The sequence below is a fragment of the Bacillus rossius genome, chromosome 1 (assembly GCF_032445375.1).
Source record: "Bacillus rossius redtenbacheri isolate Brsri chromosome 1, Brsri_v3, whole genome shotgun sequence".
Taxonomy (NCBI): domain Eukaryota; kingdom Metazoa; phylum Arthropoda; class Insecta; order Phasmatodea; family Bacillidae; genus Bacillus; species Bacillus rossius.
Window position 1 is genome coordinate 355,397,138 of NC_086330.1, and position 19,330 is coordinate 355,416,467.

Here is a 19,330-nt window from a genome sequence, read left to right on the forward strand (position 1 = left end):
GTAAGGATTTGGATTAGTTTTCTGCAACGTAATACATACCAATAACGAGACTGCAATAAAAAAAATTTAAAACTGGAAAAAAAAAAAAAAAAAAAAGCTCAATTTTTATGTATATAATAAATAAGTTGGATCAAAATAATTATTTTCATATTTTAACTGGTTTAAGAAAATACATTATCATGTTTTTTTAAATTTAATTTCATGTATATTTCACTGCACTATTATGGTTCCATACATGGTACTCACTTTTTAGTTTGACTGTATAAGAAAAGAAAAAGGATTTTAATATTATGTCTAAAAATATTCAATATTTGTGAGTAATTTGTTATTTGATAAAATATGAAGGAAAAAAAAAACAGGATTCGTAGAAGCATACTGGACACATATTAAGAGGACCTGGGTTCAAATCCCAATCCACCTGTCCTGATTTTTGTTTTCTGTGGTTTCCCAAAATCATTCCAGGCAAAGTCTGGGATGTTCCTAACTATAGGACTGGAAAATTCTTTCTCAAATATTCCTGTTCTGTATTGTTTTAAGTTACTATCTCTAGTGTCTTACTGTTTTGACACTGTAAAATAAATAAAATAATTTTTAAAAGCCAGTCAGTTGGGGAAATTTGTGAAGAAATCAGCCATGGCATTGTAAGGAACCATCCCGGCATCTTCTTATTGAGTAGTTTCTGCAAACTATGAAAAACAGAAATCAGAAGGGATGGATTGAAATTCAAACCGGGTCATCCCGAAGGCGAGTCCGTTTCACTGTTGGCACAATTCCGATTCTGTTCCTGATCGAGGGACTGGGAAAATTTGCAGGTTCTAGGACAGATCTAGCATAGACTTCACCAAACTCTACATACTCGAACAAACGCCAGCTGTTTATTGGCTGCCCCACTTGAGACCTGTTTCTCAGCTGTGTTGCCAATATTGTGATCCTTCTTTGGTTAAAGGTTTTCTCAATAGTAGTCGACAAGTTTATATGGTGAATTGCGACTAAACCAAAATGACACTGAAAACCATGTCAATACACCATGTAACACCGAAATTCAAGATGATGCAACACACAGCATTCAAAATGCAATTAAAATCATGTAACTAATCAGGATTTTCAATCAAAACTTAACTCTATTGACAAATACCTCTTGTTTTAAATATTAAATGCAAGGAAATTAATTTATGTAGAATGACGTTTGTATTACAGTTTAAGAAAAAAGATTAGAATTTTTTATATTTTTAAATCTTGCAATTGTTATTAGTTACTCACCTTTACATTGCAAACTTAGAAAATTTTCCAAATGCAGAAATAAGATTAATTATATTTGTACCATGCTTATTACAAATCATTATATTAAAAAAGTGCATTATGTATTTGTCAAAATTACACTGATTTTGAGATAGTATCATGGAATATATACGTTAAGAGTTATATTCGTTCAGCAATGCTAGCTTTTATTTTTTATTTAAAAGCAATAACATCAAAATATTCTGTTTTAAAAATGAAATTGGCCTGGAAAATAAAACTATAAACTACTCATCAGCATCCAAATAGACTATGGTCAGGTAAGAATGTTTGAATTTAGCCTTTTTTGAAATAAAATTGCTAATTTTGCATATCTTTAGTGTCTGACATGCTGTTTCCACCGAAGAATAAAAATAAGTTGTGGCCACGATGGTCAAATGGTCAGATCACTTGCCTACCTCCAAGTTGACCTGGGTTCAGTTCCCTGCAAATAAAGTCACAAGCCTTTCCTAATTTGAGAAACTTGGTGGATTTTGGGGGTTTTCTTGGTGTGCTGCTGTTAACAAACTGATTTTTTTTAGCATCCTTATACCAAGCATTGGTTCACAATTTTGCAAGTAGACTTAAAATCCCTCAAAAGTTGATCATGTGCATATTCAGACAACTGTGCCTGTTTTGTCTAGAGATGTAAAAGATTGTAAAATCCAAATAAAATGAGACAATTAATAATGATTCACTTGCAAACAACTCGATTGGCAGCAAGCGTGCACGATAGCACAACTTACCGCCATGATGGTTGAACAACAACTGTTGCTTCATTGCTGGAAGCTGCAGGGCTACCCACCTTGGCAGGCAGCCAACTTGAAAACCTGGCCCTACTAGCAAGCAGCGTGGGAAGTTCAAAATTCAAACGTTTCTAACACTATACATAAATTAACACACAATATTTACAAGTCCAAGTAGTGCCATTGCCAAAATATTTCAATGCTGCAAGACACTGTTTGTTAATGCCAATAATGCTGCTGATGTACATAAGATTGAAACATTTGCGAGATTTTTTATATTTTTGACAGTTATTTATTACGTTTTGTTTGAAATGAATTCATGCAACCATCTTTGAGGAAAAAGTATTTGTGTTTTGGATTTGGCTTTGTAGACATTTCTGACATTCAGAAACCATTATGTACACAACCCTACATATGCGATTTGCGATTTTCTCTTTTTTCTCTTGCTTCTTTTTTCTCTTCTGTTCATTCATTTACTTCCCCCCCCCCCCCCCCCCCCCCCTCTCGCAATCATAATTTGGTATCAACCCCCTTTGATTTACTTATTTTGTATAAATTGTTGAATTTTTTTGTAAGCGTGAACGTGTAGCTGGCGTTCACAATGTTTGTGATCTGTGTAATAAAAGTGTGTGTGTGCTGTCAGATACGAGTGTGTGCCCTCTCGCTGCTGGTGGAGAGCCACCGCAGCACGGAAGCCCTCTCCGGGTCAGACCTGCAGCTGGTGCGCACGTTCCTGGAGTACAACATCAACACGCAGTCCCCGGCCACGAGACAGCAGGCCCTGGCGCTCGTCAAGAAGGTGACAAACACTGTGCTTCTCCGGGCCAAGGGACACAGTAATAATATCAGTTTCTAAATAGCAGTGAAATAAAAAGCAGCCAGTAGTGCAAAAAAAATTCTGTTTCGTAAACAAATTTCGTACTCTACTAAAAGAGAGCACTACCTACTTTGGCCTGTTACATAACCAAACTAATAATAATAGCTGCTACATAGCAACTACTTTAATTACTCCTCACACCTAATTAGGAGACTAATACATAAGTTTTATGAAACAGGGCCCAGGTCCTACAGTCTGTCTCGCCCTTAGATTGCAGCATAGAGCTAAAGGCACCCACTGTTGCCAGGTCGATACCACCAGCTTGTTTACATTAATGTTATTATTTCGTATACTATCGATGATTATGATAAGTTTCAGTATATATTATGAATTTTACTGATTTTGTTGATTTTTGATAGTTTTACAATTAAAAGCAAAAAATATATAGGTATATCACTTCACCAATTAATATTTTACAGGAGAAACTATTAGTAGCAGGTGGTCACTATTCATGACAAGGCATTCCATTAATTAATGTCTGGTCAATCAGAGGTCAAATGTCTAATATTGAAAGATATTAAAAAAAAATTGATGACAAAAATAGTTGAAACGAAGGTGGCATCTTTCTGATAAATAATCATAGAAGAGAGAGGATTAAATATTATCAGATGATGCTCTTGAAATGTATTTCCAAAAATTTCATTACAAATATTACTCTTAAAAATAGTATATATTTTTTAATACATTATTATTTTTTTTAATTACAAAGTTGTGACTAAAACTTTTGTGCTCTTTGCATATACGCGGCAACATAGCAGACTGAAACAAGGACACCGCTGATATCAGATTTTGTTTATTGGAAAGAGAGTAAATGCCCATTAAAATACTTACTGCAATCTAAGGATGAGACGTGCTAGTTTCTGTGCAGCTTGGGTTATCTGAATAAAGTCATCTGAATCAATGTGTTTACAGGTCATGACAGTTCTGAAAGTGTTGAAAATATTATGGTGAGGTCATGAAAGTCAGGGGAAAATAGTTCCTAAGTATACCTTCCAGCAATGGTGTTGGAAATCACAAAACTTTAATTTCCAGCTTACAAAGAGTATGTACTTAGAATTTAACCCTTGAATCCGAATCTAGGTCTCAAGGGTCTAAAATAAAATAATGTGCAAAACATAAATATATTATCTATTGTTTGAAGTTATTCAACCCATTAAATGTTCTGTTGCATTAACTAAGTTTACCAAATTAATACAGGTACCTTACTAATTATATTTACAAAAATACATATTAAAACTACAATTCTTGTGTAAATGATAAAAGGATAAGTTAAAGTTTATAAACTTCAGATTTTTCAAACTTTATTACCTTTAATCTCAAATCTTTATAAGATACATACTTGGTATTTGAGGGTTCGAGTGTTCAATACATTCATCCCTAGTTTTGATGATAAACCTGAAATCTTTGCTGCAAAAAATTACCCGTATTATTTCATTTATGTTGCTTCACAAATATTGTACTTGCACTTGGGTACTGTAGCTGGTGATGCACTCTAAGCAGCATAACATGACTTTATGGAATTAGTAAAGCTTTCTGTATTGGGGGGAGGAGTTGTCGAGCTCAGTTTTTGGTGCAGCTGCTGATCCGGGTGAAGGACAGCTCCGCGGTGCTGGCCCGAGCCACTGAGCAGGCGGGGAAGGGCGACCCCCCGGCTGCTGCATCGGCCGAGCCCTGCCCCACCGCCCAGCTCAGGACCTACAACACGTTCCTCCTGTGGCTGGTCGACTTCTGCCTGGCCAGCCTCTTCCCCGGAGCCAACTTTGGGCACAGGGGCTCGGCGCTCCAGGTGAGGCGGGCAGCACTTCAGAGCAGTGCTTCTGTTGGTACCATCTCACAGCCCTTCCCGCCCTGGCAGCCTGCTGAATCCAGTGAGAATCAGTTTTAACGATCTTGCTCAATACCTAGCTTTGGGCACTTGTTTTTAACATTCATGAACTGTGTAGTTATTATTACTGTAATTAAGAAGCCCGTCTCCAAGGATCCGCGTGAGCTTGCTAAATCGTGACTGTAAAATGGGGTTAGTAAACGTAAATGTCAAAAATATGTTGTATGGAAAACTTTCAGTATGTTTTAAAGTTTTCTGCTTTTGCATGCATATAGAACATAAATTGTACAGTGTGCAGCCATTCCAGAGATGACTTTTGTCTTTTAAAACCCATTCGCAAAGCTCACAGGCGACACGGGAGTGAATTTCCGTGGGCCCCTCTTGTGATTCTTATAGATTTGTGCCCCTGCTTGGGATGATATTATGTATGCCTTGTCATGCAAAAAATTGAGTAGTATATAGCTCAAGGTTGAAAAAACTAATATGGTATAAACTTACACTCCATAATTTGTGTTAGAACAGTTTTGTGTAGCTGTTTGTAGTTTATCGGGTTTGGCTAGTAAACCTGTCAAAGTGCTCTGTAGCTAATGGCTTCTGCTTGCTGCAGATACTGGTGTACATCCAGGAGCTGGTGGGCTTCGAGCCGTCGGACCCGGTGTGGCGGCACAGCCCCCCGGACATGTGGACGAGCAGCAACGCAGACACCTTGCTGGAGTGCCTGAAGGACACATACGAGAACAACAAGAGCCTGGCGCTCAGCCTGCTGGTCCGGTTCCCCGCCGAGGCTCTGGGCCTGAACGTGAGTCCAGTGTCACGAAGATTTGCTCAGTTGCTTGGTGAATGTGGATGGATGTTGAAGTTTGCTGGTGCGTCGCAAATTGTTATCGCATAAAGTACCCAAAATCCACACCTCAAATCCGAATATAGCTATTTTACAGGATTATTGAACATCACTATAGTTTTAACAGGAATACAAAAGAAAAGTTAATATACAGTCCAATGTTTTTTTTTTTAAAGGTTAGGTAATAAGCTGCTTCCTCTATTGAAGGATTCAAAAAATTATTACAAAAATGATTCTTTGAAATGTGAAATGTAAACAGCTAAAAAAAAAAAGTACACTGTTCTAAAATGAAAACTGGTAGTAATGATAAACTCTTGAGTGATCTAGAAAAACAGACAGTGCAGTAATGTGACGCAACCAGGGTCAACAGCCGGAATCTGCCCGAAAAAATGTCTGCACGCGAGTGGCACAGTATGTCCTGGACTACAGAATGTTCCCAACCATTAAATCTACATTCTTTCCAATAGTTTTCTTCAAATCTTTTACCTAGAATCCCAAATCTTCAAAGTACTAGAGGTAAAGATTGGATGGTATTAGAGGGTTATCTAATATTTTCCAATGTTTTTTCTAGAATCCCAAATATTTTAAATACTAGAGATAAAGATTGGATGGTATTTGAGAGGTATTCAGTAATTCTTTTCATTTTTTTTTATTTATTTTTTATTTTTTTTATACTAGAATTCCAAATGTTTCAAACACCAGAAATGCAGATTGGATGGTATTCGAGGGAGTAACAGTATTTTTTCTGAAATATTTTTCTTAGAATACTAAATCTTTCAAGTTCTAGATATATAGAGATTTGGAAGGTATTCAAGGGTTATGCATTGTGTGTCTTCAAATCCTTTTTTCCTAGGAACTCAAATCATTCAAACCCTAGAGACGGGGAGTGGATGGTATTCGGGAGTTGTGCAATATTTTTCTGAAATCTTTTTCTTAGAATCCTAAATCTTTCAAGTTCTAGAGATAGAGATTTGGAAGGTATTCGAGGGTTATATGCATTGTGTGTCTTCAAATCCTTTTTTTCCCTAGGAACTCAAATCATTCAAACCCTAGAGACGGAGAGTGGATGTCCGGGATAGTTGTGCAGTGTTTTTCCTCGAATCTTTTTCCTATGGTTCGAAATCTTCCGACTACTAGAAATAGAGGTTTGTTGGTGTTGGGGGATTCGAGGATTCGACCGGCTGTTCAAGCTGCTCCCCGCTGCAGGACGAGGACTATGCCGGCCTGCTGCTGGACGCCGGCTGCCAGATGGCGTCCAGCAACCGCCCGCCCGACTGCGTGACGGCGGCGTACCTGCTGAAGCTGCTCTCGAGCTTCCCCGTCCCGGTCGCCACGCTGGCCGCTCGGGTAGGGGAGGCCCCCCGCGGCGGCGCCCTGTTCTACGTCGTCTGCCGGCTGGAGGCCCAGCTGAGCGGCGAGCTGGAGGTCGCCAGGAGGAGCATCTCCCTGGCCGCCGCCAAGGGCCCCATGTACGGGACCCTCTGCTGCGTCAGATACCTCCTGAAGGACACCGACCTCAGGCGAGTCACGCCTCATACCTCTACCTAGCCCTCCGCCTAGCCCTCAGTTGGGGAGGCAGTCGTACTGTCCCTAAAAGTAACACCAAAAAACATTGTTTTAAGGAAAGCGATTTGAATACATATAAACATTTCTGCTTATTTATTTCTATATTAACTTAATTAAATTCATATGTTTGGTTTTCATGTGTCATTCAACATCCGAGGGCCATCAACTGAATGTCACACATTGATTAAACATATTAAACATACAATAACAAAAAAAAAACTCTTAAAACAAACCTACAATTAAAAATATACAGACAGTGATAATAGTTGTGACACACAACACACAAAGTTTATAACAACAGTCATGCGTAATTTTTTTTAAAGCTTTCCCAAAATTATGTCAATACAAATATATTATAGATTTTTATGGCAACACAAACTAAAATATTATATTGTAATACATTTTCAAATATCTTTTTCTGTAATTTTTTTTTTTTTTTTTTCAGTTGAAGGGTCTTGTTTGTAACAGTAAGTATTATAATTTTACACACCTATTTATGAAGCTATTCTGTTTACTAATAAAATTGAAAGAGTGAAATATAATGTTAAAAGGCTTCAAAATCATCTTTCTACTTATGGATATTTGTACAATTTAATGTTATCAGTGTACATTAATATATTTTAATTTGTAATTGCACTTGTAATATCATTTACAAAAATATGATAGAGAATTGGAGATACATTACCGTCTTGCGGAACACTCATTGTAACAGAAAAGCTTGATAATTTCATTAGAAAATTGACTGAAAAGTATCTATTTGTGAGATAGTTAAAATTAGCGCCTAGGGAAACGACTTATGTTGGTTCTCCATGCCTGATACAGTAGAACCCCGTTAAGACTTTTACCGAGGAATGGCAGGGGGGAAACTTTATATGCAGGAAATTGTTATAGACACGAACATAATATTCAGATCGTGAAGAGTTCTTCAAATTTACCCCTTGAATTCAAATCTAGGTTTCAGAGGTCTAAAATAAAATAATGTACACAAAATAAAAATTATACTAACTAGTTTGTGAAGACATTCAACCCTTTAAATGTTCATTGCATTAACTAAGTTTACTATATCTTTGCATGTAGTAATTATATTTACATAAATAAATAAAAAGTTAATGACAAAAGTGGTTGAAACCAAGATGGCGTCTTTCTGATAAACTTTCCTAAAAGACAGAATTAAATATCCCAGACAGTGCTTTCGATAAAATACGACAAGGAACTGTAGTTCCATAAATCTCATTCCAAATTTTACTCATTGACATTCTTTTAGGTGTTATTTCAGTGTTATCGTAATTCACCACATAATCTTGGCCCTAGCCATAAGCGAAACAGCTGTTAGAGTTTAAAAATAAGATCAATTTTGGTTAGCTATACAGTAGAACCTCGATGATATGTTCCCGTTTCATACATTTTCCCGTGTCATACGCCGATTAATTTTGGTCCCGCCGAAAGTACTATACTTACAATGGTTTACTTTCCCGGAACATACACTTATAAAATCATTAATTTCCCGTTTCATACGTTTTTACGAAGTGGAACAGTCCTAAAATTCACAAATTTTTTTGTTATATTCCTCCTGATAAACTACGTTTTAATGCTTTTATTTTGAAAAACTTTCATTGTTTACCTTTGCAAAAGGAAGAAAATAACTTTATCGCACCATAGATATTGATAGTATCAGGAAGACTGTGCACTTCGGTAGTAACATCTATGGCCAGCACCAAGCGAGGCTAGTGGCGCAAACTAGCAATGATTATGAAAATGGTGCACGCGCTTTACCAAGGCACGGATCACGGATCTCATATTTTGTGCATTCATTAATCTTTGTACTGAATATACCCGTTTGTTATTGTTTTTTTACGATTGGATTGTTTTGTATTTTACGTTTCTCAAGTTAAAATTTTATTGAAAATTGTTCTGTTGCATAAAGTTGTTTGTAAAATGAAACAAACAAGCAAAAATTTCTGATTTTGTTTTTACAATACCCTAATTTTTTTTATTTCTAATTTAGGCTTGGTGACTTTTCTCCCCCTCCAAGAAAGGACTTCATAACATTTTGTAAGGCCACTGTTTCTCATGTCAGCTTTACTTGATTATGGACTGTATTTTACATTTCTGGTGGTTTTATTATATGTATATATAATGATGAATTCATATTTCATTAATATAATGCAATTATTTACACATTATGTATTTAAGTTTAATCTGACATTGTGCTGGTATGCTAGATTGAAAATTTTTTTTATTATTGCCATTCCCTTTACATACACTTTCCTGCATCATACACCATTTTTGTGCCCTCTGTTGAAAAGTGTATGACAGGGGTTCTACTGTATTATACAGTGTAATGTGTACAAGTAAAAATAAAGTTTTGTAAAACAGGAACTGATAATTATTTATCTTGTTTCTATGTTTTAGGGAGCTGTGCGGAGATACTGCTTGGAGAGAACTTATTTCTCGTCTGATAACACTTTGTTTTCAACTGAATGGTGTAGTATCTTGTGTAGTGAACAGTTCATCACCGGAAGGTAGCTTACCCATGGATTTCCTGCCAGGTACATCATTTAACTCTCCCCATTAATATTCATTGGTTATACATTAACATTTATTATTTTTAAACAGATTATGTTTAATCTTAATGGTATGGGAAGATAAAGTTAAAGTTTTGTGTTAGTGATTTCTCATTATCTGATTATACATTTTAATGTTACCTGAGGAATTACATGATGCTCGCAGCGTGACTTGCATTTCATTCTCGGGAAATGTGTTGCAGTCGTGAAAGATGACAACGTTGAGCTTCCGGTTCAAAACGTGACAGCGCAGATGTTGCTGCTGTGTTCGTGGAGGACTGTCAAGGAAGTGTCTCTCTTCCTCGGAGAGCTGTCCGAGCGAGCACCAATCATCACTGAGTGAGAAAAAATGTGTTTGTAGAAATTATTTAACAGGTTGTCTGCTGGTCACTAAAGTCAGGAAAAAGTAACAAAACTGAAGAAATGGTCATGAATGTCACAAAATAAACAGTAACACTGCTAGAACCCATTACACTTTATTTTTCAGCAGCCTTTTACTCACTTGTTTTTCACTCTTTAATGCCTTACTTCAGTTAATTGTCACACATTAAATATAAATGGTTGAAGACTGTCCACTTAAATCATTTGGAAATTTTTTCGTTGAGGTTTTAAATTAACAACTTGTAAAATTTTCAATTTCCTGAAAAGAGTAGATTATTTTGTATTATGTTTAATTATGCTTATTGATATAAAAATAACCCTGTGATATAAAAATGTTGACAGAAAATTTTATTTATGTGTCCTGAAAATGTCCTAAAATTGATTCACCAGGTATTTGTAATTTTAGAAATTTTGTAGTTTGCAATAATTTATGCTTGCTCTTACACATTACTGCTGTGGTGTTAGTTTTTTTTTTCTTGAAAAGACTTGAATTATTTTAGGTTTTTTTAAATAGAGTAGTCTGAAATAACATTTAATAATTTTGAATGGTCAGTAGCAAATTTTTTTTTTTGCCTCGGAAGAGTTTCACCATTAACGAAAATTCCCATAATTGTCTGTTATGTATTTCTTGTATGATAGTGCTCTTTTAAATGTGGATATTACATATATAGAAAATTGTTTTGAATTCCAGTTCAAAGCCTTGTGCTTACAGGCAATACCATGCTTAGAATCACCAGGGAGCATCGCACTTGACGTGCCACCTCACCAACATTAATACCTACACCCCTGACTACCTCTTAAGAGGCCACTCCAGTGTTTAAGGGGCACTACGCAACCCGCGTTAACCTCATAAGATTCAATGGTATTTTCATTTTGCTTATAACTAATTAACTAATATAGATTTCGAAATGATGCTTGCTTGATATGTAAGACAACGATGCTCTTATCTAAGCCCCTTTCTTCAAAAACGTGCATAAATTATGGTTCAAACCTAGACAATACACTTATGCATATTAGTAAAGATTAGTATAAAACCATAATTTATGCACTTTTTGAAGAAAGGGGCTTTGATAAGAGCATCGTTGTCTTACATATCAAGCCACCATCATTTCAAAATCTATATTAGTTAATTAGTTATAAGCAAAATGAAAATAGCATTGTATCTTATGAGGTTAACGCAGGTTGCGTAGTGCCCCTGAAACACTGGAGTGGCCTCTTAATGACGTTCCCTCAATAACGTAGGTAGACCCATCAACGTACCGTAGCATGCTGATTTGGACGTGTGTTGCACGACCTTGCCCTCAGGGGCAGCCCCGAGTCCGGCCTCATGACGGAGGAGCAGGTGCTCGCCATCGGAGAGCACTTCACCGCGCTGCTGTCGGAGACGAAGCACAGGGGCGCCTTCGAGCAGGCGTACGTCGGCTTCTGCCAGCTGTGCAGCCGGCTGTGGGGGCACCCCGCGGGACGCCTGCACCGCCTGCCCGCTGCCTGGCTGGCCGAGCTGATGGCCCTCATCGCCGAGGGAGGGGGAGGGGTCCTGTGTGCCACGCGCCGCAGCGCCGGGGTTCCCTTCATGGTGCAGGTACTTCTGGCGCCGATATCCGTGTGCGCTGGCCTGTATAACGAGGTGGGGGATTGAAACAGACAGTTTTCAAACCTCAACAATGGTTTTTTGTGTAATATTGCGAACATGCCTTTTTTAAGCCTGAAATCACACATTAGAAAATTTCTCTGACACTATAAAACCGGCGATGCAAGATTGGCCGGGCGGCGACAGCTATCTCGGCCGTCTGCTGTGGCTCGCACACGTGTTTAGGAAGAGAGGGGCTGACAGCTTTGTGATCGCAGACGTGTGCGACAAGTCGCACGTCTCCGTATAACAACAAGATGGAAGTTAATACACCATGAAGCACCAAAGTACAACAAAAAATCATGAAAAATAATCAGCATATTTAATCAATATAAAATTCAATGAATGTAAATTATTTAGCGTGGAGTTAAAACCAAATGTGTGTACTAAAGGGGTTGGAAATTGTATTGCTTTTTTGATATTGCAACTGGTATTAGTAAGTAATTTTTACATGACGCCATTGGTAGATTTTTTAAGCGCACATATACTTGGTGATATGTTTTTAATGTTCCCAGTAGTTAGACATGCTTATTAAAAATTATTATATCGTAAAAATGCATTATTAGAGACCTGTGAATTTCACGGATTCAATGACCTGCAGGATAGACTCCAATATCCTCTAGCCTCTACATGCTCGGGCAAATGCCAACTGTTCATTGGCTGTTGACTTGTGAGTCGTCTCGACTGGGTGGCCTGTGATTCGACATTTCTATGAGTGAGGGTCTCTAATTGGCCCTCAGTCCTCCAGATTAACAGAGAACCAATGACAGAAGCAGCACTAAGGTATAATTATTTGAATTTTAGCATAACACGAAATGAATCCGCGAAATTCACGGGTCTCTATGCATCATGTATCTGTCAAAATGACACTGTTTTGGTGAAGTAAGTGTCCTTTGTTGAAAATTGTGCTATCTTCATGAATAAATGGAGTTTATAAAAAAAATTAAAAACAATTGCACAGAAATATTGTGTTAAAAAATAAAATTGGCCTAAAAATGAAACCATGAAATCTTGTCTCTACTTATATCGAGTATGGAGTATTTTGTAGCACTCGCAGACCCCTGACGGTTGCGGTCCGCCGCCGACTGTGTCGCTCAGGCCCTGGTTACCACCCAGCTGCAGGCGGGCGGAGGCCCAGGCTGCTTCCAGCAGTCCATGTCCGCCCTGCTGTCGCTCGCGGGCCGGGCGGCCGGCGGGGCCGAGGCGCGCGCCCACGCCTTCAACATCCTGCGCGCGCTCTTCCGCTACTCCGCCCTGGGCGAGCTGGTCACCCCTTACGTCGCCGAGGGCGTCATGGTGGCCGTCCGGGGCTTCCGGGGGAGCACTTGGGCGGTACGTCGGGGAACACTTCTCGGGAGGGGGCCCGTCACATTGGGCCGCTGCGAGCGCGCCAGTGGAAACAACGCGCTACAGCACGGGAACAAGAAACCAAATGGAACTATTCACACCGAGTGACGCATTCGCGCCAGCAGTGGCCGGTGCCGGGCACACACTGGCACAATTTTTAACGAAGCCACTTCCCGCAATGTAGCTGCTTCTTCGAGTGATGGCGGAGTCGAGTTTCCACACTGAAAGTTTTATTTTAGAAGTGCTGGAGGGAATCGCAAAATGGGACATGCCTGCAAAGGAATACTCGGAGAATAGTACTAAAAAAAATGCTGTGGTCGTTAGAAATTATTCTCAACAAAGGAGCGAATAGATCTAATATCTTACGTTTGTACGGCATTTCTTTTGCTGCAGCGACGACACAAACAGTCCACTTGCTTCCTCCAAATTCATTTGTATACTTGCAGTTGGGTGTGTGGCGGAGTTGCGCGTTCGCAGTCAATTCTTGCGCTTTTTCCTAATGCGCCACGCACCTGCACTGTAATGCGATTTGAGTGGCCCAGTGTGAAGGAACCTGAGTAAGTCACAGATGGACTGGAATATTTATAAATTTATGGTTTCAGATAATTTTATTTAATTGTTTCAAGCAACTTGTGTTGAAAGAAAAGTTCAACACATGTATTAAAGTATTTAAGTTAACATAAATATACCCTACAGAATAAAATAAAAAATAAAATTTGGGTTTGGGAGGGGTTTGTCTCCTCCCCCCCTTCTTTTCCCTTCCATCTGAAGCCGCACTTATGGTATGTGCAGGCAACTGATTGCTGCCGTTTAGAAGACGAGTGTTTTTAATGTGGTGATCAATCTAAATAATACTTGTAATATCTATACTTCAGAATGAAGCAATCATAAGTCACAGTTTAGCTTCTCTACATGTTACTGTGTTTTCTATGAATCTCCGTATGCTTGCAGCCGGTACGAAAGAACTTATGATTAATTTCTTTCAATGAGTACTGTTTCCATTAGCCACAAGTATGTAACTTTGTAATTGGACTTAACATTTGTCTGGCTCGAGTAAAGCCTTGGACATACGACTTTGTAACTCTCGGTAAATGCTTGAGAACATTTTTTGAGTGTTTTACGATGTTATGGCTCAATACAAAATATATATTTTAGACATTTGCAATAACACAAAAATCACCAAATTTTGATACTTAGACTTGTTTGGCTTTTAGATATAGGTATTCAGCAATGTAAAATTTTCATGAAGTTACCAATTAAGAAACTTTCCAGTTCATTTAGTTAAAATGATTTTCCACTTTTTAACAAGTTGACTCAGGTTTAATATAACAAAATTTATTTTCTTCAGAAACATATTAGCAAATTATTTTAACTTTTTTTTTTATAAGTTGGCTATGTGTTTTGTTATTTAGTGTAAGAAAATTGTATGTTACAATTTATTTCATAAATATTATCAGTTTTGAAGTCTTTGTGGCATAGGGCTCTGGGTTACTGTATAGGTAATCACCTGTCATTACATGAGTGGGGTTTAAATAAAAAATTAATCTTATGAGTACATATAGAGAGATATACATTATTTAATGCCAATATAATATTATTAAGTGCATTAGTGGAAATATATATACATATTATTTTGCATCATCTGGTACTCTAAAATGTTCATGTGTTGTGGCTTACCAAATTTTTCGTAACATTCTAACATGTTATGTTGGCAGGAACGCAACGCAGCGACACTTCTATTCGGTGCCCTCATCACGAGAATATTCGGTGTGCCTCGCAGCAAGGACGAGAAGTTGCGGATGACCGGTCGCGTGTTTTTCCACCGGTACCCCCAGCTGTTTGATTTCCTTTTGGAGGAGTTGCAGAACATCACGGCCACTATGGCACAGGATTCGATAGACGCTCCGCAGCTCTACCCGAGCCTCTACCCTGTGCTCGTACTCCTCTCGCGCCTGTATCCGTCCTCGCTCGAAGGCAGCGATTCTAAGCTTCAGGTACGGTCGTGTATGATGCGGCCAAGTTAAAGAGTATGTGGGTTTGAAAAATCGATGTTGGTGCCATGTGTGGTTTCATTTCACCAAAGTTAAGTACAGGAAAACGTAGATAAACCAATACCATCCGAACCAGGGCTGTGGTTGCATAACTGAATATGTAGACGGGTAACGGAAATAACTTAAGTGCAGTAACGTGATTTCACTGCAGGCTTGGGATGAAAATGATAGTAAAATCCTTCAAAAGTAAATAATACATATTGTGATATTGTACAGTAAACTCTCGATTATCCGTGTTAATTGGGACCTTCCGATGCCCGGATAATTGAATGCCCATAAGAAAACCCGGATAATCCGTTTCACCACTTAAAAATGGTGTATTTACTGGCAAAAGAGTGTCTCTTCAGTAGAATTCTATGAGTACAAGCAAAGGCTTTGTATACCGTGTCCCAGCTTATTGGACCGTAAACAATACTGGCATTGTGTTGCCACCATCCTTCTCCTGTCCCCTTTATTGCTACGGGAGGGAGAGCGGTGGCAGTCCCAACTCAGCATCTCCCTCCACCCTTCTAACGACCTATTATCCGGGGTCACTACAAAATAAGTGTCTGAACCACAGCACAATATTATACACCTTTTTTCCCCCCTTCCAGCTATTGCATTTTATTTTTCTACCTCGCGCGGCAAGATATTGTTTCTTGTTAATTCCGCCTATTAAAATTAGGATGCACTTTACAGTCATAACTACGAGTATGGGATACTACGAGACCTTCGAAGTTACGAGAGTTTTGAAATGCACCGTCAGTTTGACTACGTAAATAATAATCCTAAACTAATCTAGTTATTACGAGTGCTTCCTTGTTGGCTCTTTCGTAAGAAAAAGTGATTTAAATGGCATCTTCAAACAAGGAACAATACCGTTAGTTGGAAGGGAAAAAAGGTTCATGCAGTAAACAAAAGGCTGCAAAGCGAGAGAGGGCCGTGGCTATGCTGGCGCGGGGGCTGTGGACCATGACTCGCGCACCTAGCTGTCCAGAAAGAATGATGGCTGTTGTTGGGTGGGGGTTTTTGGGAGAGGAAGGGGTGTCTGGTGGCGAACAACATACTCTCTCTCTCTCTCTCTCTCTCTCTCTCTCGCTCGGCGTTTTCAAGAAGCCCTCCCCCTCCCATTGTGTTACTGGCTGCTTCGGCCGGTAGAGGGGAAATTCCTAAACCACCCCCCCCCCCCTCCCCCGTGTGTGTACGTGTGTACGAGAGCCTTGTTGTTCCTTTTGTGCGTGTGTGAGACCTCGTTGCGTGCGTGTGTAGATGTTTTCATGCTTTTACATTTAGAAGGCCCTGCCACACTGTCTGATCTACTAGCAAACTGCAAAAGTTTTTCTTCACTTTTATTAATGTCTCGCACGGTTTGGATTACAATTTCATATTCCTGTGCTAATTTCGCGCCAGTTTCTCCTTTTCTTAACCTGTCCACAACTTCTAACTTCTCTGCTATTGTCAGCACTTTACGTTTCCTTTTACCAGACATGATTACAAAAACAAATGTTCCTGGGAGAACTGATGTAAATAATAGCCCAGGAAACAAAGGTTACAACCTGTGAAAAATTTGTCCAAAGCTGAATTTTTGCACAGTGGTAGAGTCGACTATGCTTACTAACATACCGAAAGTTTACCGCTGCAGACCTTGTGCGTATCACTGAAAATTTGCAGTTATGTCCTAGATGACAGCGACTTGCAGCAGTTCATTAAAATGCTTCCCAATTTCGCACTTTTTACCGTAGACTCTCGATAGCTATATGAAAATAATCTTAAAGCACTACTACTCACATTTATAATGAATAAAGTTCTAAAAGTTGATATTTAAGGTAAGAAAAAAAATGTTAAATTAATGAAATAAGTTTTTTTACATCAGTCAAGGCAATAAAAAGACAATTTACTTAAACATAAAGGGTCTTACGCAAATATTTTTTTAACAAAAGTTGTTGTATAGTTCTTAAGCTTTACAGGGACATATCTCTCAAAAGTCTAGCTTAATTTATAGGATCACTAGAGACTCCCGAGCTTATCAATGTCGTCTACGCACTGCGACAGAGCCACAGCCGCAAGCGCTGTGGCCACTCTCACTCCCACGAAATCGAAGATTTTTAATCTTTGTAAAATTTGCTCCTAACTGAAATTTAAAACAGTGGTAACATTCAAGTTTTCTAGCAACATTTGAAATGTTTACCTCCGCAAACCTTGCGCGGAACACCGAAAACGAGAAGTTAAGTTCTAAATAATACTTTATTGACCACTCAACAATATGGCACTATAACGTAATTACTATAGTATACTTTCAGAATAGCAAACCAAAACTTACTCAAAACATTATTCTCAATGATTAAATTTAAAATTATTTCACTACATTTGACTAAATATGATATTTATTCAATAATATTAGAAGAGAGGTGTTCTGAAAAAAAGGGCACAAATGAAAATACGTATTACAAAAACACGTAGAGCCCGATGTGAAAACATTAAATAAAAGTAGTTGCAAAGTTCTTAAACTTCAAATAAGTTTATTTGTTGAGAGCTTGGTACAATGTGTCTGACCGCTAAAGCGATCCGAACCGCGTAGTGTATACTACTGCGAGGTTGTCGAAGTAGGCTCGGGTCGGGACGAATTTCGCCGTAAAGAAACAAAGGTTTTTAATACATGGAAAATTATCCCAATGAAAAAACTTTGTACAATTGCAGAATGAACGTTTATTAGTAACATATCAAAAGTTTACCGATGCAAACCTTGTGCGTCACACCAAAAACGAGCAGTTAAGCCCAAAATGTCAATATTTTGCAACGATCCACAATAATGGATATTGCAAATGCAGTTTATGAAATAGACTGACAGTATGGAACCCAAAATAATCTAGAAACATTGCCCTATCTGAGGGTAGTGATAAAAAGTACAAAGTTTAAACATCTTTCTATAAAATAGACAATTTAAATCATTAAACTTAACGAATTCACTTTCATTCAATTTTTAGGAAATATAAATACATTTTACATAATCATAAAGAGCCCAAAATGGAAATCGCTTAGAGTAAATGTTGTTGCATATTTATTCATCTTTAAATTGGTATATTTGTTAAGTGTCTCATACAATTAGTCTGACCGCTGAAGCGATCCGAGCCGTGTAGTGTATACTACTGCGATGTTGTCGAAGTAGGCTCGGGTCGGGACGAATTTCGCTGTAAAGAAACAAAGGTTTTTAATACATGGAAAATTATCCCAAAGAAGAAACTTTGTACAGTTGTAGAATGAACGTTTCTTAGTAACATATCAAAAGTTTACCGATGTAAACCTTGTGCGTCACGCAAAAAACGAGCAGTTAAGCCCAAAATGTCAATTTTTTGCAACGATCCACAATAATGGATATTGCAAATGCAGTTTATGAAATAGACTGACAGTATGGAACCCAAAATAATCTAGAAACATTGCCCTATCTGAGGATAGTGATAAAAAGTACAAAGTTTAAACATCTTTCTATAAAATAGACAATTTAAATCATTAAACTTAACGAATTCACTTTCATTCAATTTTTAGGAAATATAAATCATTTTACATAATCTTAAAGAGCCCAAAATGGAAATCGCTTTGAGTAAATGTTGTTGCATATTTATTCATCTTTAAATTGGTATATTTGTTAAGTGTCTCATACAATTAGTCTGACCGCTGAAGCGATCCGAACCGTGTAGTGTATACTACTGCGATGTTGTCGAAGTAGGCTCGGGTCGGAACGAATTTCGCTGTAAAGAAACAAAGGTTTTTAATACATGGAAAATTATCCCAAAGAAGAAACTTTGTACAGTTGTAGAATGAACGTTTCTTAGTAACATATCAAAAGTTTACCGATGCAAACCTTGTGCGTCACGCCAAAAACGAGCAGTTAAGCCCAAAATGTCAATTTTTTGCAACGATCCACAATAATGGATATTGCAAATGCAGTTTATGGAGTAGACTGACAGAATGGAACCCAAAATAATCTAGAAACATTGCCCTATCTGAGGATAGTGATAAAAAGTACAAAGTTTAAACATCTTTCTATAAAAAAGACAGTTTAAATCATTAAACTTAACGAATTCACTTTCATTCAATTTTTAGGAAATATAAATACATTTTACATAATCTTAAAGAGCCCAAAATGGAAATCGCTTAGAGTAAATGTTGTTGCATATTTATTCATCTTTAAATTGGTATATTTGTTAAGTGTCTCATACAATTAGTCTGACCGCTGAAGCGATCCGAACC

The 19,330-nt window shown here is 38.0% G+C and overlaps 2 protein-coding genes across 3 annotated transcripts in view; both read left to right on the forward strand.

Moving 5' to 3' along the window:
- The window catches only part of LOC134528457 (tRNA (32-2'-O)-methyltransferase regulator THADA-like), a 36,578-nt gene extending 29,466 nt beyond the window's left edge, over positions 1–7,112 (forward strand). The window contains exons 10-13 of the mRNA XM_063362084.1: positions 2,665–2,820; positions 4,475–4,684; positions 5,331–5,522; positions 6,771–7,112. Of these exons, the coding sequence (XP_063218154.1) occupies positions 2,665–2,820; positions 4,475–4,684; positions 5,331–5,522; positions 6,771–7,112 (900 nt within the window). The remainder of the gene's footprint in view (positions 1–2,664; positions 2,821–4,474; positions 4,685–5,330; positions 5,523–6,770) is intronic.
- A 1,447-nt stretch (positions 7,113–8,559) lies between these two features.
- The window catches only part of LOC134528266 (tRNA (32-2'-O)-methyltransferase regulator THADA), a 38,272-nt gene continuing 27,501 nt past the window's right edge, over positions 8,560–19,330 (forward strand). Inside the window, exons 1-5 of one of the 2 annotated variants that reach the window (XM_063361742.1) lie at positions 8,560–9,679; positions 9,898–10,033; positions 11,381–11,657; positions 12,804–13,037; positions 14,768–15,046. In XM_063361742.1, the coding sequence (XP_063217812.1) occupies positions 9,664–9,679; positions 9,898–10,033; positions 11,381–11,657; positions 12,804–13,037; positions 14,768–15,046 (942 nt within the window). In that variant the 5' untranslated portion in view covers positions 8,560–9,663. The remainder of the gene's footprint in view (positions 9,680–9,897; positions 10,034–11,380; positions 11,658–12,803; positions 13,038–14,767; positions 15,047–19,330) is intronic. The other variant, XM_063361741.1, reaches the window with a different exon arrangement.